The sequence below is a fragment of the Tursiops truncatus genome, chromosome 4 (assembly GCF_011762595.2).
Source record: "Tursiops truncatus isolate mTurTru1 chromosome 4, mTurTru1.mat.Y, whole genome shotgun sequence".
Classification (NCBI taxonomy): domain Eukaryota; kingdom Metazoa; phylum Chordata; class Mammalia; order Artiodactyla; family Delphinidae; genus Tursiops; species Tursiops truncatus.
The window spans coordinates 35,306,928-35,332,832 of NC_047037.1; the positions used below are offsets into that span (position 1 = coordinate 35,306,928).

Here is a 25,905-nt window from a genome sequence, read left to right on the forward strand (position 1 = left end):
GAACCGAAATTCATGCCTGCATAATTTCATTCTCCTTTCACATTTACCAGGCCGGATCTGGCATTCTTCTTTTTTACAACGAGGATGGAATTCCAGTGAGAACTTCTCCACTCTTCTTTGAGTATAATGACATTTGTCCTGAAAGCTTGTCAGTCCTAGCTACTGGTCCCTCCATGTTTGGGAGGGACTCAAGAACAACCCTACACACACACACACACACACACACACACGCGCACACACAAGGGACTCAAGAACAACCTACACACACACACACACACACACACATGAGGGACTCAAGAACAACCCTACACACACACACACACACACACACACACACACACACACACACACACACACACACACAGGGAAATGCAGCTTTTTGCCAGTGCAAAGGTAACTACAAAGTTTACAATCAAACAAGAATCTTCCTCCTCTTCATTGCCATCTTGTCAGCCCTCTCTTCCCATGTTCTGGCCTGTAGGACACTCCCGTTCACCACACATCCTGTTTGACTACACAGAGACCACAATGTTGCTGCTAGAAGGGAACTTTGGAATCTGGAAAAACCCTCATTTTAGAAAGAGGGAAACTGAGGGTCACCTAGGTGACAAAGGCTACACAAGTGAGTCATAAAAATGGAGCTAAAACTAGTCTCTGGGATCCAATTCAAACCTACTTTGCTTTACAAACTGGCAGTCCAGTTTCTGTCCTACATCACCAATTAGGCCTCTGGCCAGGAAGGGGTGGCTGGCTAAAAACTAATTATTTAATAAGCTAATTAGTTTGATTAGAAGTTTTTTGTGAGGCAAAGTCAAAGTACATATAAAGCACTTTTTAAAAAACATACTACATAAATATTTAATACCAGAACTATCCTTAATTTTATCCCTAGATAGTAAGAGACACTCGTAATTCAATTCAAAACGTTTCTAGTCTAGATTTGTCTTGGTCATTCAGAAACATTCATATAACAACATGAGAGCAACAGAAATAAATTTCAATATAGTAAGTAGGGGTGATACCATATAACTTACAGGAAGGCAACATCACAATTTTTTCAACATCACAATTATAACTAGCAATGCATGAAAACAAAAATTAAGTCACCTCCAAGTAGGAACTCAAATGTTTGAAAAAAGCTTATGTGCATTAGAAATTGGATATATATAAATTGTAAATACACTGATAACAGGTTTAAGAATGTGTGTCCCAGGTCAGAAAAAAAACGCTGCAATTCACGACAGCCAAGAGAAAGAGCTGAGGGTACAGGTAATTTTCAAATAAAAATAATTCATGAAAATATAAGCCATTAAAGCAAGGTTCATACTACACAAAGTATTCTTTGCCCAAGTTTTTTCTCTATATCAAACATGTTAAAACAAAAGCCAACTAGAGAAAACCTCTAGCAATTGGCTTCTTTGATAGGCTCAAAATCCCTTTGGATTCAAGATTCCCTAAAAATCTGGGCAAAGGCCAGGACAAGTGGGAAATACAAAAGCAGCTCATCATAATGCCTACCAGGGGTCCTCTCCTGACTGACACAGAATTGTCAATTCAATCAGCTCATTTCTGTTGCCTAGTACCCACCGTTTCCTACCTTTTCCAGGTATTCCATTCCTACATCAGGACTGTTGCGAAGATGAGAGGAGATAAAAGACCGGGTAGAAACATACAATTAGTGTTATTTCTGTTACTCCAATTTGGGTTGGGAGATTGTGGGTAATTTTCTACATTGTTTCCAATGAGAACCTACCTCCTCTATACTCAGAAAGGGAGGCTATGAATGTGCTTTATGAACTGTGAAACAGTATACAAATATTACATTTTTATTTTTACTTTTATTGACCCCCTACTGCCCACCTAGTCCTCTTTTTAAGGTGGTTCCTTTCTCCTGGGAATACTGCTTAAGTCTGGCTAGCACAATTTGCACATCTGAGTCTGCATATTCTAAAAGTCTATTATCTTGCAGAGGAAATGGTTCTTTTCTGTTTATAATGGAGGTGTTTTGTTTCTTTTTGTTTGGCTTGATTTGGTTATGTAAGGAGAGTTACCAGCAGACCAGGAGAATCCCCTCTAAAAGAAATCTGACCTTTCTAACTCAACATGTCCTGTCTTTTCTCATAAATGTTCAGAAATCATCTACAAAGATGTTATCACTAGTGCCCCCTTGGCTTAAAATATACCAAGACTCCTCACAATCCTCCATAAAGTTAAATAAATTCCTGTCTTCACAGACATTACTTTTCTGCAGAAGTAAATACAGTGGAAGAGCAGAGGCATCGTTCTTTCCTGAATTACATATCCTTTGGCATAGAGATCCAAAATGATATTTTAACTATCAGAAATACTTAAAGCTACTGCTTTATTATAAATGAACAGAATCATAATTCTCACTGGCTTTAGTCCTTTTAATCTTGGGAAGATTTGATATCTCTAAATCTTCTCAAATGAGGAATTCTTCAACGTAAGTAACCAAGTCATATTTTAAGTATTCTACTGCCCTCTTGTGAATCTCATGTTCAGAGACAAGATAGCTCACAAAATACATACAGCAACTGGAATTCTCAGAAATACTTCAGTGGAATCTCAGAGACTAGAACTAGGAAGAACCTAAAAAATCATCGAGACCAGTACACTCATTTCACAGACGAGAAAACTGAGATCCTGAAGGATTATATAACGTAGTCAAGATCAGACATGGCTGGTTAATAGCAGAGAGAATACTGTTGAATAGAACTTAAACCTCTCAGAGTGTTAATTTTTCTATTAAAATGGAGGTGCAGCCTGGAAAAAAAATAGTGGGGTTTTGGAGTTGAGCAGACACGAGTTTGATTTTAGATCACCACTTCAACAACCTCCCCAAACCTCTGTTTCCCCATCCATAAAATGGGATGAATAAACACTATCGCAAAGGTGTTGAAAGGATTCAATAGGATCATGTTCCTCAAGCCCTCAGCAATACAGTAATTCACTAAGTGGTAACACAGTTTTAACAATACATAGGAAATTGTTTTTAAGTTGTTATAGCCTTTGAGATCTCTGGACAAAGGTATTCTAAAGTAATGAATAAATAAAATCTGAACTTTTTCAAAATTGGCACAAAACTTGGAAAAAATAAAGCTAATTTTTCTAACTCCTGTGTTTATCATATTTATTCTTTTTTTTTTTTTAATACAAGTAAATTTGTAACAGAAAGCACCACACAGCAAACACTGTGTGAGAGATGAAGCAACGAACAGGGTCCTTAGATGAGGTTCACAGGAAAACAAAGCAGAACTCAGTGCCAGCGTGTTAAGTCACCATATCTTAGTCTCCTTTGCTAAGAGGCTGTCGCCGCTGCAATGCCAAGAGAGCCAGCCTGGAAGGGTAGAGGCTAGAATTTTAGATCTGACCTTGCTAATAGCTGACTATGCCAACTTGGGCTGGTCATTTCATCTCTGCTTCCCTTTCTTGACCTGTAAATGAAGGCATCCTCTACGGAGTAAAGTCCGATAGTGAGGTGGCATAATGAACGTGAAAAAACATTGTAAGATGTGCTTTAACAAAGTAAGTAGGGTTAAGTTTGTTATCTTAAACTTAATCTAAAGCAATAAAAAAACAGTAAGTCTGCACTAAATTGGGGAAGAAAAACCAAACTTAGAAAGTTGAAGGTAGCTTAGATCAAGGATTCTGTTCAGTAGCACTCCACTTCTCATGAAATCTCTCTTCCCTCTACAATTCCACCAGCTCTTAATGGAGATTACTCCAAAAATTCTGCCAACACATGAATCTCTGACTCTTAAGTAAACTTCACTCAAGGGCACCCTGATATCAGGATTGACAGAGCTTATCCCTGGCTGTATAACACAAAACAAATATGCCAGCAGGGTAAAGGCAATTCATCTTAGTTTGCCATGAAAATGACTAATGTTGATTATTCTCTGATTTACGGCTGCAGTCATCCAACCTGATCGTTATGGTTAAGTGCCCTCACCTGCTCTGTTTTTATATGGAGCCTGATAGAAGGCACACACCATGCTGGTTATAAGCCCTGATTGATGATCCACCGATATTAACCGAGAACTACCTAATGGGTCTAGCTCCCCCAATTTCAAACATCGGAAAGGGATATTACTGGAGTTGACAGTGTAGTAGAAGAGGAAAGGCACTGACATAAACTAACCTGAGAGGTAGAAAGTAACGATGCTGTTATGGCTGCTGAGGGGTGGCACACAGCTTGCAACTCTGCGGAATGAGTCCAGTGGGGATTCTTGGGTAATTTTTCAGCAACAAGTTAACTCAGGCTCTTGGTTCAACCCAACAATCATACCACATTTGCATCCAGAGTGCTGGAATAAAAGTGCTCTCAGAAACAAAAGATCCGCCTACAGGAGTAGAAAAGGCAACTCACCGTGAAACAGACTGTTGTCCACCAGAAAATGCCTGCGGTACTGCACACAGTTCCTTTTCTCCAAGTTCCAGTAACTCATTGTCAGAAGATTTCTGGCACAGCATCAAAACAAAATTGCTCTGTCAAGGGAAAAGGAAGGAGACAAAAATGAAGAAGGCGGAAGCCACACGCTCATGCTGGCCGCCTGACACCATTAGTCCCCGGGCCTTAGCGGGCAGCACGCAGGCCTCACACCTTCCCCACGTGGGGAGCTGGAATGCCCCAGGCCCCAAGAAATTCCCCACAAGTCTTCCCACTGGATAGAAGGTCACTTAACATACCACAACAGGAGCTTTTTCTAATAGCACCTGAAGGGGCTCAAAGTTACTGTTGTCCTGGGGGTGGGGGGGAATCAATCCACCAATGGAGAACAAGTTTCAGAACTGGTTTATGTGCTCTAGGCTTCGCCCGCACTCAGCCAGGACTCAAACCAGTCAATGCTGGTAGCTTTTCAGGAAATCTCAGTTGCAGGTGGGGAGGGGACTAACAGGAGGGTGACTGACATTCCCAGTTTCCGACTTTTGTGTCAGCACCAGTCTGGTGGACTGCGTACCTGACCAATCCAGGGAAATCTTGGAAATTATAATGGCATCCATGTAGCCATGGGCCAGGCAAACACAGCAACAAAGGCCGCCTCCCTCTCTTGGACTCACTGTGGGTGCCCATTTAGGGCCCCTAGGACCTGCCTCTGCCCCCTGTAACCAGAGCCGGGTGAACAAGCAGTGGGCCTGCTCCTCCAGAAGGCTTGCCCCTCCACGGACAGAGAAACACAGTGCTAACCAGAGCAAGGACTTGAAAAGCAGAGATGCCAGCTGATGAATTAGACTCCTCCAAAAGCTGGTGTGCATAACCCCAAACAAGGCTCCCTTTGTTCACAGGATCTGGCTAAAGCAACTTTTCAGAATTCCATCTTCTTTTCTGGTCACAGAATAAAGCCAGGCAAAACCAAGCAAGGCTGGCATGAAGGAAAATCCACAGGTGGGAAACAATTTGTCATCTGTCCTATTAAAGCAATCTAGACTTTTGTGAAGGCACTCCAGGATGGAGTCAGTACTGAAAAAAACAAATGATCAGAGCTGTGCCTATTCGTTAATGGAACCACAATTGGTGTAGGTTCCTAAAGCTTCTGCCAGAGCTCCTCCTTGGCTCCCTAAGCCTCATTCTTCCACCCTCCCCTACCTGTAACCTATCCTACCTTTTCTCAGGCTCCAGGAGACCTGACCCCCCCTTCTTCTTACCCCACCCCCACCTGGCTAAATCTGGCTGCTTCTCCCACTCCCTGGGGCTGAGGGTGAGTCCCATCACGCCAAGATACAATCACTCACGGAACCAACTGTAAAATAAGATAGAAAACAGGCGATTATGGAGACAACCCTCCCTGCCCCCTCCCCACCCAGTATTCCATACTACAAGGATTTCTCTCAAAAAGTATTTTAGGTATACAGTTAGATATGCTCAGTTTTAAAAAAACTCAATACTGAAACTCGAAAAAAATTTTTTCATTGAAAATCCCCTCTTCCCTCATTTCATGTCTCTCTCCTGAAATGACCACTTTTGCTTGGTGTGAACCATTCCAGTCTTTTTTATGCATTTATTTATACATATATTCATGTATTCGATTTTGAAGACACATTTTTAATAAGAATACCTTTTTTCAAGAATTGGAAATAATTTTCAGTAATATCAGTAGTAACTATTTCCTACAAAAGTATATTCATGATTTATATTAGAAATATTTTACAAAAAAAAGAAATATTTTAGGTTACACAGAATTAAGGAGAACTGTCTGTATTCATGCTAACTTTTCCTTAGTAACTTGATCTTATGGTTTCATGTGTCATTCTTCTTTTTTTTAACATCTTTATTGGAGTATAATTGCTTTACAATGTTATGTTAGTTTCTGCTGTACAACAAAGTGAATCAGCTATATGTATACATATATCCCCATATCCCCTCCCTCTTGTGTCTCCCTCCCAGCCTCCCTATCTCACCCCTCTAGGTGGTCACAAAGCACCAGCTGATCTCCCTGTGCTATGCAGGTGCTTCCCACTAGCTAGCTATTTCACATTTGGTAGTGTATATATGTCATTGTTACTCTCTCACTTTGTCCCAGCTTACCCTTCCCCCTCCCCGTGTCCTCAAGTCCATTCTCTACGTCTGCGTCTTTATTCCTGTCCTGCCCCTAGGTTCATCAGAACCATTTTTTTTTTTAGATTCCATATATATATATATATATATATATATATATATATATATATATGTTAGCATACGGTATTTGTTTTCCTCTTTCTGACTTACTTCACTCTGTATGACAGACTCTAGGTCCATCCACCTCACTACAAATAACTCAATTTCGTTTCTTTGTATGGCTGAGTAATATTCCATTGTATATATGTGCCACATCTTCTTTATCCAATCATCTGTCGATGGACACTTAGGTTGCTTCTCATGTGTCATTCTTTATTTTGCCCTCTCTGTTCATTCTCAATCCAAGGAAGGTTAGCAGAATCAGAAGATGAAAGAATAAGGTGCTTTTGTGTATAGTCAACAAAACACAAGCACATACCTGACTCTCATTTGGCCCTTCCTTTTAACCAGATGAAAGGAGAGAAGAGCATGTTAGAGTCTGTGACTCACCCATGCTGCTAGGAAAAAGCAGCAGTGGGACTTGAAATCGTACCTTTGGATTACAAACTCTTCTGGGTAGGTGTTTTTAAGAAGAGGGGACTCAGTTTAAATGGTTGAACTAGAACACAAAGGTATAAGTAATTGAACCCTATGGTCTCCAGGCTGTGTGCCCCCTATTTTGGTTAATCACGGGCATGTCTTACCTCCCCTGGCATCTGTTTGCTGCTGAAGGGCAGACAGTAAGCCACCCCTGAGTGCCAGACCTGAGCTGTGCACACACTACAGGCCCTCGGTAAACGTCAGTGACGTCCTCGTTCTATGCCGCATTTCCTGGATTCCCTCCAGTATGAGACTGAAGGAAGGAAGTGCCCACTCTGGTCTCCAGAATCACAGCAAATGATTTCAAAATTGAGAGATACCGGAGGTGGAGGTAATGAATGGAGTCAGTAGGGCTGAGGCAGGGGAAGAGACAGCTGTGCAATAAAGCCAATCTCAGCCACAACCAGATTTAGATGAACCAGCGGCCCAGCACTCACTAAGGGGATGCAACTGAAAGGGACCTTAGAAACGAGCTCAAACCCCACATGGTGTAGCCAGAAGGAAACTGAGGCCCAGAAAGTAGGTGTAACTTGCAAGATAGCACTGCTAGGTAGCTATTCGAGAAAGCTGGCAGGAACCCCAGGCTCAGCAGTACCAAAGCAGGGATCTTTTGAGTGTTTCATGATCCCATTTGTGTGAATATAATGGGTGAAAATATCCACTAAAATATACTTTCATTGATTTAATATTTGCTATTTAATATATGTTACATTTGGAACTCTTTATAGAACATACAGATCCCCAATCCTTGTAAATTAATAACTGACAGTGACTAAGGAACATCGGGTAGAGAAACAACTCATTAAGACTAGTTTCAAATTCTGCCTTCAGAACAAGTTAATATGAACTTTTTTCGTGGATGGTAAAGTTATAGGAAATGTTATATGTATGTATTTTACTTATCTTTAACAATTTCTTTTTATCCATTTTTAGAACTTGAAACATGCAGAAAAGCTAAAAAAAACCCCAAAAAACTTATATAGTGATATCATTTACCACCCAAAGACAACTACCATGGATACTGTGGTCTTTTTTTTAAACAAACTAGATCCTATTAATTTGAAGCCTTTTTTCTTTTCATATAACTTACTAATATATGGTGACATTCTAGCCATATCAATAAACATACTTCTACAGAATACATATGTGATTTGAAAAAGTGTAATCAGCTCTACTCAAAACCTCCAAACTCCAAAAACTCTAAAGCAGCAACAAGAAATAAAAGAAGACAAGCAAGTATGCAGAGGATTCATCAGATGAACTAAAAATATCTAAAAAGTTGAAATGTTCCTAAGCCCATTTTTAAAAAATTTTATTTATTTTTGACTGTGTTGGGTCCTCATTGCTGCCCATGGGCTTTCTTCTACTTGCGGAGAGCAGGGTCCACTCCTTGCCGCGGTGCCCGGGTCGCTCACTATGGTGGCCTCTCCCACCGTGGAGCACGGGCTCCAGGAGCGTGGGCCCCAGCAGCAGTGGCACGCGGGCTCAGCAGCTGCGGCTCGCAGGCTCCAGAGCACAGGCTCAGCAGCTGTGGTGCACGGGCCTAGCCGCTCCACAGCATGTGGGATCTTCCTGGACCAGGGCCTGAACCCTTGTCCCCTGCATTGGCAGGCGAACTCCCAACCACTGCACCACCAGGGAAGCCCCCCAAGCCCATTTTATAAGCGATTAGTAACTTTTATAACATTCCACATTTCTTTATTTTTGCCATTTTTTTCTATAGATACATGACCAAAGTTGCCAGTGTCAAACTACAGACCAGACATAAACCTGTGGTGGCAGGACACCATGAAGAAAGAAAATATTAGAAATTCGAAGACACTTTTCACTAAGAAAAGCAGGAACAATTTTGATTAATAAGCATTTGTCAATGCGTTTAAAACGCCACAAAGGAAAGAGAAATCTTCACAGCAACACCCACTCATTTTAACTAAAGCCCCCTAAGAAAAAACACACAATGGCAGCCACCTACTGGTTGTTCCCCTGCTTCCTCTGGTTTTCCTCTAGGAAACACCTTCTCCCACTTTCTTTCCATGAGACTTAGCTGGTGTCAGCTCCGTCCCTATTCAGGTGAGGACATGGTTTAGGTCTGACAAAGCTGAGCACTGCCTCCCCCAGGCCATACTAGTACAGATGGTGCACATAGCCCACCTAATTCGGACCACTGAGAGTCAGGCATGGATGTCTGTCTGAACTGTTGGAGAAAAGAAATTTTCTTTTCTGTTGGACTCAAGGTTGTGAGGCTGTGAAGTTGTGAAGCCTAGAACTCCTGGCAGCCATCTTGTTACTACAAGAGAAGAAAAAAATCTACGTGGGACTGGATTCAACCCAGAGGAATGAAGATAAACTTGGTCCTACTGATATCATTTAAGGCACACCTGAAGCCAGATCTCTCCCTGTACTTTTTACTTAAATGAGCCAGTACATTCCCTTCCTTGCTTTGTTTAGTTTTGTTTAAACCATATTGAGCTGGGTTTACTGTCACTTGCAACCAAAGAGTTCTGACTGATGAAATGTGTCAGCAAATCAGAGTAAAGAGAGCCCACAGGGCAGTCATGAGCTCTCTTTTTTGGTTTCATCTCTAACAGTTGACTCACTGGGGGACCTTGGGCCAGGTTTTTTAGCTGGTCCTCTGAGTTTCAAAATATGACTCCCTATTTACTTGGGCTTTCCCTAGGGATATGCCGCATTCAAGTCCTTTGTTTTGGTAGTAAAGGATTCCCTCGCACCCCTTGAAGGTGTATTTAAGCAGAGCAAACCCTGAAATCTTTTCTTCTTTAGAATTCTCTTAACTGTTTTTACATGTGAGGCAAATCTATATCACTGCTTTAACATGAGTTTTATGGAACACTACAAATCTGCTCAAGCCACTTGAATGGCTTAATAAAAGACAAACTATTCAAGTTCATATATGGAAATCAGAGTTCTAACAAAGGAAAAGGAAGAATAGGAGAGTCTTAAAAGAGAACTTTGGGGAAGGGGGAATATATTCATATATGTGTATGTATGTGTATATACACACACAAACACACTTTTTTTTTTTTTAAGTACAGGGATTTGTTACTACATGCTATCTCCACCTCTTCACCTACTGTGACTGCTACTACCACAGCCAATTCTTCTCTGGCACCCCTCTTCCATAAAAACCAACACTCCCACTCCCACTCTTTTATATTCTTTCTTTCTTAAAAATAATATATTATTTGGGCTTCCCTGGTGGCGCAGTGGTTGAGAGTCCGCCTGCCGATGCAGGGGACATGGGTTCGTGCCCTGGTCCGGGAAGATCCCACATGCCGCGGAGCGGCTGGGCCCATGAGCCATGGCCACTGAGCCTGCGTGTCCGGAGCCTGTGCTCCCCAACGGGAGAGGCCACAACAGTGAGAGGCCCGCGTACCGCAAAAAAAAAAAAATAATAATAATATATTATTATTTGTAAATCATTTTATGGTTCATACAATATTTCCATTTCTATCTTGTATTTTTAAAAAAATGATCCTTACAATAGCCCTATAAGTCATGCATCATTAAGCATGAGTTCAAAGAGGCTAATAGGAAATAGCAGGTTGCAAATTCATGTCTTCTGACTCCAAATGCACTGTCCCAGTCCCAGGGCTATACTCTGTCCAGCCGTGTTTCCTCCCTGACACTCCTTCCCTATGGAAAGAACCTAGAGTTGTATTACTCATAATATACAAGGTATAATTCTTCTCATATCCACCACTCAATCCAACTCCACTATGGGTCAATGAAGGGGAAGAGCCAGAAGGAGGAGAAGAGATGACTAAATGAAACATTACTTATTCAAAATATACCTACCTTGTCCCTCCAGCCAGGAGACTTTGGAGTATACAGACTGGAGGGGATCCAAGCAAAGTGTCAGTTCTTTGAGAATCAAATGGTGGGAGGTTTCTTTGCAATGAAATTTGAGTGAGCTATTTGGACAAAGCTCAGAAACACCAAGGCCAAATTTTCGAGCCAGAAATCATTGTGAAAACTATCTGAGGGGTTCATGTGCTTTCCAAATTGCTAACAACAGGGAGGAAGGATATAGCCAGAAATTAAAACAATGCATAAACTCACCCTGCTGTTGGAAAAGGAGTAACTGCTTCATGGGATGCGGTAAGGCATCAAGGGACAATGGGAAAATGTCTGACTGAATGTCAAGAGGCCAGAGTTGCAGCCCAGTCCGCCCTCTGACTAAACAGTGTCAGGTAAATCTCTTCACTCCCCTGTGCTCGGGCTGCCTCATCTTTGGAACAAAAGACGAGTGGTGGTGACGAGATGCTCTCTCAGAGCTTCCAAACTTAATATTCTACATTAATAAGGACTATGGGCAACCCGTACCCCCGACTAATATCCCCATCATTCAGCTGTAATTATAAATTAAAATAGCCCTGAGAAACCACAGAGTTAATTCCCATTAGTATACCCTTTAACTCATATGGAGAAGTGATTTCCTTCTCTTTAAGCCTCGCTGAGAGACAAAAGACATAACTAATATGCTCTGACAGCAATATTCATACAACAGGAAGTGCTTAGAAAGAGGAAGGCAGAGGGGAAAAGTCCCCAAACTGTGTCCTGCACCTCACAGCCTCTGACACAACACGTTTGGGAATTTCTGCACCAAGTTCTCTCTAATGGTTGAGAATTCAAACTCAGTCCAGTTAAAAGCTAAGATTTCAAAGACAGCTGCTCTTCTCTCATTTCTCCACTAATTTTAAGACAAACAAATCAAGAGACTTACACAGCGCAGGGATGGGATGGGAGGGCCCACGGCTCCTGTCCCTGGACCAGGCCTAGACTAACAGGTTCTAAAGCAGCTCAGACGCCTGGGTCAGAAGGCCCTGGTCAGAGGGGCCCCACTCCACTCCGCAGATGGCAGGTCACTATCCTCCCCTCCCCCTTCATAAACTCCCTCCCCCACTTCCCACAGGTTTCCAAGCACTGCCAAACTGGTTGTTAAAGGGCTCTGCAAACAGCTTAATTCCATAGCTAGCCCCCTCCCAGCTATGTACACACAGGGAAAGAAATAAAAGGGTACTTTGTTCATTTTTTAAGGCTCACAAGGGGACACCACTAAACCCCAAGTTCCCTGTGTGTTTTCTTTAAACCATCAGGAGCTGAAAATATTCTGAGCTAAGTTGAGCAGTGAGATACAATCACCCTCCAAAGACACATGGATGCTTCATTTGAAAGGGCTGGTTTCAAGTATACAATAATAGGTATCCAGTGCTTGAAAGAGTTCATACCTTTTGGTTCAGTAATTCAGCTGCTGGAGATATATCAAAAAGAAATCTTTAAAGATACAAAAATGTATACACAAAAAATATTCACTGCATCATTTTTTATGATGCAGAAGAATTAGAGCACTAAATAGTCAGCTACTGGGGTAGCACTGACTGTAGGTTAGATATTAACAATTGTGTTCTGCAAAAACTTTGTAAGTGAACATGGAAAATGCTCATGATACGATGCTATGTGAAAAAATAGGATACAGTATGTATCAACCATCAAAAGCAGTATTGCATAGAATAATGGATCTTCATCTTAAGAAACAAAGTGCTTTTAATATTTTACCACTAAGTGTAATGTTTGCCATAGGTTATTTGTAAATATTCTTTATGTTAAGAAAACTGGCTCTATTCTGATTTTCTGAACAGCTTTTTGCATAATTTGATATTAAACATTATAAGACATTTTCTCTGCATCTACTTAGATCATAAGATATGTCTCCATTAATCTGTTAATATGAATTTTCTAATGTTAAACCAACGCTGCAATCCCAAGATGATACATTGTGAACAAATTGGATTTATCTTTTTAATACATTGCTAGATTTGGCCTGCTCAGGTTTTATGACTGTTACATGTATATTTCTAAGTAAGTCTGGCCTATAATTTCCATTTCTCATACTGTTCTTGACACGTTTTTATACTGAGGTTATCACAGCTTCAAAAAATGTATCTCTATTCCCTGGAATGATTTATGCAAGTTTGAAATTACTTTTTCCTTGAGTGCTTGGTAGAACTTGCTCATAAACCCATCTAAACCTAGACCTTGCTTTATGGAGAAATATTTGACTAATGGTTTATTTAATTTAAAAATTATAGAATTATTCAGCCTAGTTTTTCTAATTTAGTTTCAATAAGTTATACTTGTCTAGAAAGGTATTCACTTCCTCTAAGCTTCCTCAAATGTTTTAGCATAATGTATTTCATAACTTTTTTTTACTATCTACATCTGCTTTTCCACTCCTAATATTGTTTAGGAATATTGTGCCTCTCTCTTCTTTTGAAATCGGCCTCACCAGGTGTTCATCACCATTACTAGCTTTTACCAAGAGCCAAACTGTATCATTTTTGATCCTCTCCATTGAATAATATGGAATTATTATTATTTCCCTCCATCTATTTTCTCTGGGTCTACTTTGCATCTTTTTCTAACTCTTCAACTTCAACATCTAACTAATTTTCAGGCTTTCTTCTTTTCTAATATAAGCATTTATACATGCTTTAGCTGCTTATCCCCACCCCAAGTCTTGACCCAAAATATTTTTGTTATCATTCAGTTAAAAATATGTTCTGATTTCCACTGCAACTTCTTTGATCCAAGGGTCATTTTGAAATATATTTCTATAATTATTCATAGTCATCTTTTGTTATCAGTTTCTAGCTTAACTGCACTGTGATCACAGATCTGGTCTGGATGATACCAATCATTGTTTGCTGTTAAGACTTGTTTGATGACATAGTTTGAGGTCATTTTTTGTAATGTTCTATGTGTGTTTGAAAATAATGTGTATTCTGCAGTTTTGAGATGCAATGACCTTCACATGTCTATCAGCTCAAACTTACTAACTGTATTGCTCAAATCTTGTGTGTGGTAGCTGACCTTTTCCCCTCTTTATCAAGTACTGATGAAGTATATTAAAATATCACTAGGAAGGGAATTCCCTGGTGATCCAGTGATTAGGATTCCATGCTGTCACTGCCGAGGGCCTAGGCTCAATCCCTGGTTGGGGAACTAAGATCCCACAAGCCACGCGGCATGGTAAAAAAAAAAAAAAAAAAAAATCACTGGGAATATACGTTTCCCATTGTAGTTCTCTCAATTTTTGCGTAATATATGTTGAGACCACGTATTAGAGACCACGTTTTGCGTTATATTGAGACCATGTTTAAAAACCACAAAAGGTTTTTCTCTGATGAGTTCCAACTTTTGAACCAATATGACCTTCTTTTATCTCTAAAAATGCTTTTGACATTTAAAGTCTATTTCATCTGATATCAATATCGCCAGCTTTTAGTTTTTGATGTTAATAGTGACAGCTCTTAGTTTGTAACCACTCATTTATCTTTTTCTATTATTTTACCTTCACCTTTCTGTACCCTTGTTTTAGACATGTCTTTTATAAACAGCAAATAGCCGAATTTTCATTTTTCATCTAGTCTAACAATCTTTGGTTTCTTTATAGTTGCTAATACATTGGATTTTATTTCTACATCTTATTTTGTGTTTGCTACTAGTCGTCTATTCTATATTTCTTTTCTCAACTTTCTTGACTTCAGATTTAATAGTTTTCTCATTTCAATTTTCCCCGTTGGAAAGTTATTCATTCATTCTTTTACTAAATTTTAGTGGTTGCCCTAGAAATTTTAACAGGTACACTTTACTTATCAAAGTATAAATTTAATCTGTATCTTTAACTTCCTCCCAAACTATACAGGAACTTTAGAAGATATTGACTCCTTCTGCTTCTCCAATTTATTTATGTCACTTATTTTACCTAGTTCCCACTGAAGACATGATTACTACTTTATACAGTCAATGTGTGTTTTACTTACAAATTTTCCTTTTCTTTGTTCATTTCTTGTTTCTGAGACATTCCATCTGGTAATAATTTTCTTCTGCCTGAAATGTATCCTTTTTGTGAGGATCTGCTAGAATTCTAGGGTTTGTTGTGGTTTTTTTGTTTGTTGGTTGGTTGGTTTTAAGTCTGAGAGTCTTTGTCTTTGCTTTTTAAAGATATTCTTAACGAAAACTGAATCCTAGGCTGATAGTTAATTTCTATCAGGGCATGAAATTTAATATTCTACTGTCTTCTGGCTTCTATTGTCACACCGTCAGGATAATTTGTCATGTCTTTGAAAATAAGCTGCCTCTTCTCTCTGACCTTGCTTAAGATCTTCTCTTTATATTTTGTGTTCTGCAATTTAATTATATTTTGTCTGTGTGGATTTTTCCTTATCCCGAATGGAATTCAGATGACTTCATGAATATGGAAAGTGATACTTTTTATCAGTCCTTGAGAACTGTCAGTCATTATCTCTTTAAATGTTGCCTCTTCCCATTTTCTCTCTTCTTCTGAAATTATAATTAAACTTATATTGAGTCTGAATTCTCTGTCTTCCACATTGATTAATCTTTATTTTGGGGTTTTCATTGTCTTGCCTCTCTGTTGCTATCTGAAAATTTTCTTCAGATCTATCATTCAGTTGACAATTTCCCTGTTCAGCTTGGGTTAATCTGTTCACTGAGTTCTTTTTTTTTTTCCCCCAAGTTCTATAATATTTGGTTCTTTCTCAAATCAGCTTGGTTAGTCTCCAGAGTTTCTGGTTCTCAGCTTAAATCTTGTGTTTAGTGATTTTTTTCAAACTATGAGATGCTAATTTTCCTTCTATTGGGTAGGACAAAAGGTTCATTCAGTTTTTTCCGTAAGATGGCTCTAGTAGCACTTAGATGCCTTTAACTTCATTTGAAACAATTTTGTTAAATTGTATGCGATAGCTGTCATATCAGTGTGCATTTAAAAAAAGACTTATCTAATAAATTAGTGATGTTGAGCATCTTTTCATGTGCCTCTTGGCCATCTGTATGTCTTCCTTGGTGAAATGTCTATTTAGGTCTTCTGCCCATTTATTTATTTATTTTTGCCGTATGCGGGCCTCTCACTGTTGTGGCCTCTCCCGTTGCGGAGCACAGGCTCTGGACACGCAGGCTCAACGGCCATGGCTCACAGGCCCAGCCGCTCCGTGGCATGTGGGATTTTCCCGGACCGGGGCACGAACCCGTGTCCCCTGCATCGGCAGGCAGACTCTCAACCACTGTGCCACCAGGGAAGCCCCTGCCCATTTTTTAATTGGATTGTTTTTTTTGATATTGAGCTCCATGAGCTGGGTGTATATTTTGATGATAAATCCTTTGTCTGTTGTTTCATTTGCAAATATTTTCTCCCATTCTGAGGGTTGTCTTTTCATCTTGTTTATGGTTTCCTTTGCTGTGCAAAAGCTTTTAAGTTTAATTAAGTCTTATTTGTTTATTTTTGTTTTTATTTCCATTACTCTAGGAGGTGGGTCAAAAAAGAGAGAAATGCAAATCAAAACTACAATGAGGTATCAACTCACACCAGTCAGAATGGCCATCATCAAAAAGTCTAGAAACAATAAATGCTGGAAAGGGTGTGGTGAAAAGCGAACCCTCCTGCACCATATGTGGGAATGTAAATTGATACAACCACTATGAAAAACAGTATGGAGGTTCCTTAAAAAACTAAAAATAGAACTACCATATGACCCAGCAATCCCACTACTGGGCATATACCTTGAGGAAACCATAATTCAAAAAGAGACATGTACCACAATGTTCAGTGCAGCACGATTTACAGTAGCCAGGACATGGAAGCAACCTAAGTGTCCATCAACAGATGAATGGATAAAGAAGATGTGGCACATATATACAATGGAATATTACACAGCCATAAAAAGAAACGAAATTGAGTTATTTTTAGTGAGATGGATGGACCTAGTCTGTCACGGAGTGAAGTAAGTCAAAAGGAGAAAAACAAATACCGTATGCTAACGCATATATATGGAACCTAAAAAAAAAAAGGTACTAATGAAACTAGTTGCAGGGTAGGAATAAAGATGTAGACAGAGAATGGACTTGAGGACACGGGGTGGGAGGGGGAAGCTGGGGCAAAGTGAGCTTAGCATCGACATATAAACACTACTGAATGTAAAATAGTTAGCTAGTGGGAAGCAGCAGCATAGCACAGGGAGGTCAGCTCGGTGCTTTGCAATGACCTAGAGGGGTGGGATAGGGAGGACGGGATGGAGGCTCAAGGAGGGGATATGGGGACATGTGTATGCATATGGCTGATTCACTCTGGTGTACGACAGAAACTAATGCAGTATTGTGAAGCAATTATACTCCAATAAAGATTAAAAAATAAAAATTTTAAAAGGCATCAAAATTGAATTTTTATAGCCATTTTAATATTGAAGATGGCAGAAAAAAGCAACATTTTCCATATATTATGCTTTATTATTTCAAGCAAGGTAAAAATGCAACTGAAATGCACAAAAAGATTTGTGCAGTGTATGGAAAAGGTGCTGTGACTGATCAAATATGTCAAAAGTTGTTTGTGAAGATTTCTCGCTGAACGATGCTCCATGGTCGGGTAGACCAGTTGAAGTTGATAGCGATCAAATTGAGACATTAATTGAGAACAATCAATGTTATACCACGAGGGAGATAGCCAACATACTCAAACTATCCAAATCAAGCATTGAAAATCATTTACACCATCTTGGTTATGTTAATGACTTTGATGTTTGGGTTCCACATACGTTAAGAGAAAAAAACCTTCTTGACCGTATTTCCTCATGCGATTCTCTACTGAAACGTAATGAAAACGTTCCACTTTTAAAACAAATTGATGGGCGATGAAAAGTGGATACTATACAACAATGTGGAATGGAAGAGATCGTGGGACAAGTGAAATGAACCACCACCAACCACAACAAAGGCCAGTCTTCATACAAAGAAGGTAATGTTGTGTATATGGTGGGATTGGAAGGGAGTCCTCTATTATGAGCTCCTTCTGGAAAACCAAGCGATTAATTCCAACAAGTACTGTTCCCAATTAGACCAACTGAAAGCAGCACTCAATGAAAATCGCCCAGAATTAGTCAACAGAAAACGCATAATCTTCCATCAGGATAACGCAAGACCGCATGTTTCTTTGATGACCAGGCAAAAACCGTTACAGCTTGGCTGGGAAGTTCTGATTCATCCGCCATATTCACCAGACGTTGCACCTTCAGATTTCAATTTATTTCGGTCTTTAAAAATTCTCTTAATGGAAAAAATTTCAGTTCCCTGGAAGACTGTAAAAGGCACCTGGGAACAGTTCTTTGATCAAAAAGATAAAAAGTTTTGGGAAGAAGGAATGATGAAGTTTCATGAGAAATGGTAGAAGGTAGTGGAACGAAAGGGTGAATACATTGTTTAATAAAGTTCTTGGTGAAAATGAAAAATGTGTCTTATTTTTACTTAAAAAACAGAAGGCACATTTTGGCCCACCCAGTAATTTCATTGGTGGGGATTCTTTGAAGTCTAGGATAAAAATAGATTCTTCCAAAAGAAGGGGGAAAATTGGTGTTTGCTCAGTACCAGGGACACTTGCAATGTAGGCACTCTTTAAATCAAATTTTCATTTCGAGGTTTTTCTGACCACCTAGTTATTATGATTCCAGATGCAAATCTGTATTAAAGCTGGCTCAGGATCACAAATTCTCAGGACCAAATAATCAGGGTCTGCTCAGAACCAAGATTTTTGAAAGGTGATTTTCCTTACAATATTATAGGGTTAGAAAGAAGGTAGATAATTATTTTTGTTTTTATTCTAATTCACCCTTACAATGAGGGAGAAGCCCTTTGAAGTCCTAGCTTTATGACCAAATGGTCCCTTCTCAGATGTTTTAACTTTATCTCTTGTCCCTTGTGCCCTCAGGCCATGAAAGCAGAAGTTCAAGTTAACCTGGTTTGGCAAATGTCCTCAGGGCAAAAAGCCAGCTTCATTGCTCAGTAGACCCCTCTTCACTTAGCATTTAAAGCCTGAATATTCATTACTTTCTTACAGGTTACTGCACTTAAGAAAATAATCTTTCTACTGTACCCAACATATTCAAATTGTTTCATCGGGAGTATCAGTGAACTATATTGCTAGAAACAGAATTCAAGCCTGGGAATTCACATTCAAAGCCACAGAACCTTGCAATCTGACAGTCAAATCAGGACCTGATCTAACCCAAAAGCTTATTAGGCTCAGTGCCTGCTAATTTGTAATAACGGCTGATACTTTTTAGCACTTCCTATGTGCCAAGTATTGTGGTATATATTTTATGAAACATTATTTTTTTCATCTTTACAGTGATCCTAAGGTCTAGGTATAATTATTATCCCCATTTTACAGATAGAGAAACTGAAGCACAGAGAGGTTAAGTAACTACCTAAGGTCCACAGCTATCAAGTGACAGCACTGGTACTTGAACTAAATAAAAATTAACTTCAGTGATTACACTCTTAAGATCTATGTAATTTTGCTCCCTAATAAATAATGAATATAAGACAGGGAAAGAGAAAAAAGACAATAAAAGAAAGAGAAAGGGAGCGAACGCACTACTAGGTATGGCAAACTCAGTAATGAGATCCAGACTTTTCAATGTACAATCTTTTCCAATTCCCTATGTTCATGTAAGGGTTGAGATATTTTTCATCTTCTAAAAATATATTCCTTCACTTTCAAAGTGGGCACGAAGTGCAGATTGGAAATTAAAACTACATTGAGAAAAAAAACACTCAAAGGAATGACTGTTTGGTAATTAGATTTCAACTCTCAGTGGCCATCAGTCTTGAAATCCAGCCCAATATTAACACCTTTGATCATATATGAAGACTATTCCTGATGACACACTGACATCCAAAAAATCCTTGATTTATACTAGTTGTCTCTAAACCAGTGATTTCCATACTTTTTGAATATTAGAAATGGACTTCAGAATAGCTCCACCCACAATTCCCTCATATATAAGGATGCCCAAAATTCAGTCTCAGAAATGTCAACCCCCAGAGAAGGGCAGATCCCCCAGCTTTCCCAAGTTCATCTTATCCTCTTCTCTTGTCCACTTCCCTACCCACCAGTGAGAGAAGGGAGCTTATCACAAGGAATGTGTTGGATTCCCAACTTTGCCTGCTTTCCCTAACCCTTCCACCAAGCAATACGCGCGGCTCCAACAGGAGATCTGCCTTGAGCTGGGCAGCTAAACCTCCAGGCAATACCTTCTCTCCTTCCCAACCACAGCAGGGTGAGTAGGGGAAGTGTCCCCCTTTTTGTGTTCAAAAATAGGATCTCAGGACCCCTTAATGTGCAAAAAGCTATAATCAAATCAATTTATGAATCAAATAACCCACAAGTATGCTCTGGGCTCTACTATACGTACTGAGGGGATGGAGAGATGCCTAAACACTGTCCCAGTCATCAAGAAACCAACGATCTAGATGGGAGAATAGTGCATAGATGGAAACAAAAGATTTATATAAAACTTGCACAGGAAAACGCAGAATGTATGATTGGTGGCAAATGAAGCATATTGTAAAGGTTCAAAGAAAAGAAACCAAGGCTGTCAGGAAAGAGTTCCTGGACGGTGGGAGCATAGAGCTAGATCTCAAAAGATCAGTAGGTTTAAAAGAGGGAAGATGAGATGGAGGGGAACAGGAAGGGCAGTTTAGTAGGAAGGCACTGTGAATGCTCAAAATACTGCTCAGTTATCAAGGTAAAAATTACTAATTTACATTGTTAATATGATGTTTAAATACATTGTGATAGGGAATTCCCTGGCCATCCAGTGGTCAAGACTCTCCCCTTTCACTGCTGAGAGCACAGGGTCGATTCCCTGGCCAGAGAACTAAGATCCCACAAGCTGCATGGTACAGCCAAAAAAATAAAAAAATACATTGTGATATAACAAAGTATATATAAGGAAATTGGCAAAAATAACATTTCACCAAGAATGCCTAAACATAACTTATTCAGAATATAAATCCCACAATAGGCCTCTCTTTAAAAGGATGGTAGGGATCAAAGACAATTTTGCAAACATTTCAGCCTAAGACAATGGTGGTAAAATTAAGAATTAAAGTTTAGTTTCTCTAAACCAGCAGAGATGTTAACTTTCTAACTGTTCAACAGAGAAATTATATCAATGCAAATATAAGAATGTCAGAAATTATAAAAAGGACAAGTAAAAGGTCCTAAAAGCAATACAGAAGGAGATGGGATATTAAACTTAATTTGCTCATATAAATTCTCAAGTTCAAAAGAACAGCAAAAAAATCTAGTCAAATATTTTGAATTGTGGAAACTCAGCTTTGTTTTTCATGTGCCGTATCCTTAATCTTTAAGAAGCTCTGGGGAAAAAAAATCCGAAGCTGATGGAGGTAGCCCAAGTTAAATGCATCTAACACATTTCGTGTTAACTTACTCTTTTCAAGCTTATAAGTTCTTGATTCTTTAAGTCTAGGTAATAAACAGCCTGTTTGAAGTTGCCATCTGACGAAAGGTGTCATAGAAAGCATTAATGAGAAAAAATAGGGAAATAAAACCCAAGCAGTATTACAAATTCCTCAAATGAAATTTATAGTGTGGATTTGATGTTTTCTTCTTAAAGTAGAACAAAATAGATTATAGACACAGAAACTAACTCCTGGTTATTTGTCACTGGCCTATATGTTTTCTATTATATTCTCTTGCATAGTTTCCTTCCATTGAATATCTAATATGTTCCCACTAAAATCATGGGAACCAGACTGAGACACTATTCTAGTGGCCAGGTCTTGGTTCATGGCCACCCTCAGAATCCTCCATTATTCCAAAAGAATCTTGTCCACATTCAAGGAAGAGCAGCGTTCTCCTGAGTGTCCAAACAAACAGAATCAGAACCCACCAAAGTCTGAACGCTCAACATTTCTTCTTTCCTTCAGTAATGCTAGGACACAAGAACCTATGCAGCCACAAGAGACAATAAGGAATTCAAGTTAGCTTTGATCCCAGGCAGTGGGAACCAAGCAGTGCTACAGCCAAGCCCGGTGTTGACACCATCCTGCCAGGACTGGAGATACTTTTGGATTCCAAAGACACCAACTCTCCCAGACCTGGGGAGATGAGTGAAATATTTGAGACTTGGAAGAAGTGTGAAAAGCAACTAAATGCTTATCATATAAGAAAAGTAAGTGTGCTGACTCTGATCCTCTATCAGGCAGTGATCTGAAACCTATTCATTTGTCTCTTCAAAACTAATTTTTTAATCTATAATAGAAAGAATGAAGTGACACCTTCTACTCTGAGGCTCTGCTCAAAATGGAAATTTGTAAAGTTACCCGTAAGTGAATATGAGGAAAGCAAGTTTTATCTATATCAAGATGCTAATTTTTTACCTATCAGGTTAGCAAAAATCAAGAAGTTTAATGACAAATGGTGTTGGTGAGGGTGTGGAGAAATCGTCATGTAATACATTTCTGATAAGGGTAAAAATTGTACAAATTCTATTGAAGTCAATTTGACGATATTTATCAAAATTACAAACGTACATACCTTTGACTTAGCAATCCCACTTCCAAAAATATATTCTATAGCCATACTTGAACATGCAAACAGTGTATATATAGAGTTATTTACTGTACCATTGTTTTCAAAAGATCAGAAGCAACCTAATTGTCCATTAATCTGGTTAAATTTTAGTATATCCATACATTGGAAAATAGGTGGCCCTTAAAAAGAAATCCAGAATAGCCAACATAATATTGAACAAAGTTGGGAGACTGAAACTATCCTACTCAAGACTTACTCTAAAGCTACAGTAATCAAGACAGTGTGGTATTGAAGAAAGAGTAGATAAATAGGTCAATGGAACAGAACACACAGCCTGGAAATAGACCCACATAAATGGAATCACTGATCTTTTACAAACAAGCAAAGGCAATACTATGGAACAAAGACAGTTCTTTTCAAAAAAATGGTGCTGGAACAACTGGACATCCACATGCAAAGAAACGAATCTAAACATAGTCCTTATACCCTTCACAAAGATTAACTCAAAATGAATCACAAACCTAAATTTAAAACACGAAACTATAAAACTCCTAGAAGATAACATAGGAAAAATATCTAGATGACCTTGGGCATGGTGGGGACTTTTTAGATACAACACCAAAGGGATGATCCATGAAACAAAGAATTGGTAAGCTAAACTTCATTACACCTTAAACCTTCTGCTCTGTGAAAAACAATGTCAAGAGAACGAAAAGACAAGCCACAGCCTGGCACAGAATATTTGCAAAAGACACATCTGATAAAAGACTATTAGTCAAAGTACACACAGAATTCTTAAAACACAAAAAAACCCACCTGATTTAAAAATGGGCCAGAAACCTTAACAGACACCTCACCAAAGATACAGAGACGGCAAAGAAGCATACGAAAAGATGCTCTACGTGATAAATCATCAGGAAATGCAAATTAAAACGAGATACGATTACACACCTATTAGAATGGCCAAAATCCAGAACACTCACACCACAAAATGTCGGTGGGGATGTAGAGCAACAGGAGTGCTCCTTCCTTGCTGGTGGGGATGTAAAATGGCACAGCCTCTTTGGCAGACAGTTTGGCAGTTTCTTACAAAACTAAACATATTCTTACCACACGATCCGGCAGTTGTGCTCCTTGGTATTTACACAAAGGAGTTGACAACATATGTCCACACAGAAACCTCCACATGAATGTTTATAGCAACTTGATTCATAATGGCCAAAACTTGGAAGTAATCGAGATATCCTGCAGTAGGTGAAGGCAGAACACAGGATGTTTAGGGCAGTGAAAACACAGTGTATGATATCACAATGATGGATACAGGTCATTACACATTTGTCCAAACCAACAGAATGCACAACACCAAGAGTTAACTGTAATGTAAACCATATAATCTAGGTGATTATCATGTGTCAAAGTGGGTCATCAATTGTAACAAATGCACCATTCTGCTGGGGGTTGTTGGTAATGGGGCGTCTATGAACGGGTGGGGCAGGGAGCACATGGGAAAGTCTGCACCTTCCCTTCAATTTTGCTGTGTACCTACAACTGCTTTTTTCAAATAAAGTAAAAAGAAAAAAGAATTAAGAAGCTCTATGTGCTAATATGGAATGATATAAAGATATATTGTTACAAGAAAAAATGCAGAATCATATGGATGGTGCATTACCATTTGATTCTTAAAAGGAAGAAAGCATCCATATGTATTTGCTTGTATATATATATCTTTTTGAAAAAATACATAAGAAACTAATAACACTATTGGTTTATTAAAGAACTGGATGGCTGAAGAACAGAGGTGAGAGAATTTTCACTAAATGCCCTTTTAGCTTTAAAAAAAATTTACACATGAGAATGTATGATCTATTCAGTTATTCTTTTCTAGCAAAAGTTACAGAGTAATAAGAATTCTGTGAGGAAAGAATGTTTTATTTACTTCACCAAATTTGAGATGAGAAATTTTCAAGAAAGTGCTGAGAGCTGACCCTGACTTGAGTTTTTGCTTTTGATTGAAACTGGACACTAAATAGTAGATTTCACATTTCTCTTCTGACGAGTAAAAAAGAAGTTGGTACACAGTTTGTGTTCACTCTCTTCCAAGACTGTATTTTAATGATTTACCCAGTAAACAGAAAACTACTTCCAATTCACAACCTATTTCAAACAAGAAAAGCTGTGGTTCACAATAAAACATTTGTACACAAGTTTTTTTTTTCCTTGTTCAATTTGAGAAGAAAAGATTCCTCTGACATTCAGACACTGCTCAGCAAAATAAAATCATCACATTATAGGGATTTCTCTATGGGTAAAAAAAATGGGGCGGGGTGTGGGGGGCTTTCTGGGCTTCACTCCATAAACACACTGCCAGCATAAGACAGGTTTAGTGACTCAGGAGTGGGACAGGTCTGATTCCCATTGGCCCACTGAGTCTGGGGGCAGCCAATACCTGATGCTCTATGAGAGGGAAGAAAACCATGAAAATTCAAAACAAACCTCCCCAAGCCCTGTTATTGAAATCCAGTGTTAAAAAAACATTTAAAAATGACTAAAAAAAAAAAAAAATTACTAAACGTGAAATTTGAGACTTAAGATAGTGAGAAAGAGAATTTCTCTTCTTTGAAATCACTTCCCAGTTTCCTACTTCTACCACTTAGGACCCAGAAGGTGGTTACTTATTTCTTTATTATTGAAACCCAAGTATTGTTTTTCTTACTTTAATTTTACTTATTAAGTTTCAAAATCTAAAGGCATAATAAAGGTATACAATGAAGAGTTTACCTCTGGTATCTGTCTCGCAACTAACATTAGTTTCTAGTATACCCTTCAAGAAATATTCTATATGCATGGAAGAAAATCCTCCCTTCTTTTCTCAACCCTCCCTTTCTGTTTTACACAAATGGTTGTAAGGAACCAACAGTCTTTACACTGAAATAAAAATCAAAGGATCTTTTCATAAAACTAACTCCTTTTTCTATAAAGAAATCTTTTTTTAAAAAAATTTCTTTTCAATCCCATATCACTCAAAGTTAAGAAACAGTTGCTTGGCAAAAAGAAATAGGAGGTCTAGAGAACTAAATAACATACAATTACACAGCAAATCAACTCACTTAACTTCTGGTCCAGGATTCTGACCCCTGAAAAAAAACATACAGGTCTTCAAAGTTCCCACCAGAGGTTCCGCTAGCACTCCACGGAGACCTGTTCCAAGATCCAGAGGCTCCTTCAGTTAAATTGAAGAGGGAGAGAAGAGGAAGTGGGAAGCTAAATTCAAATGTTTGGTTCTGGCGGACTAGCAACAAGGAAGTGAAGGCAGATCTAA

General features: G+C 38.9%; 1 protein-coding gene across 1 annotated transcript in view; it reads right to left on the reverse strand.

Moving 5' to 3' along the window:
• The window catches only part of PLCH1 (phospholipase C eta 1), a 238,412-nt gene that overhangs the window by 206,713 nt on the left and 5,794 nt on the right, over positions 1-25,905 (reverse strand). Inside the window, exon 2 of the mRNA XM_019946331.3 lies at positions 4,391-4,509. Within this exon, the coding sequence (XP_019801890.2) occupies positions 4,391-4,469 (79 nt within the window). The 5' untranslated portion in view covers positions 4,470-4,509. The remainder of the gene's footprint in view (positions 1-4,390; positions 4,510-25,905) is intronic.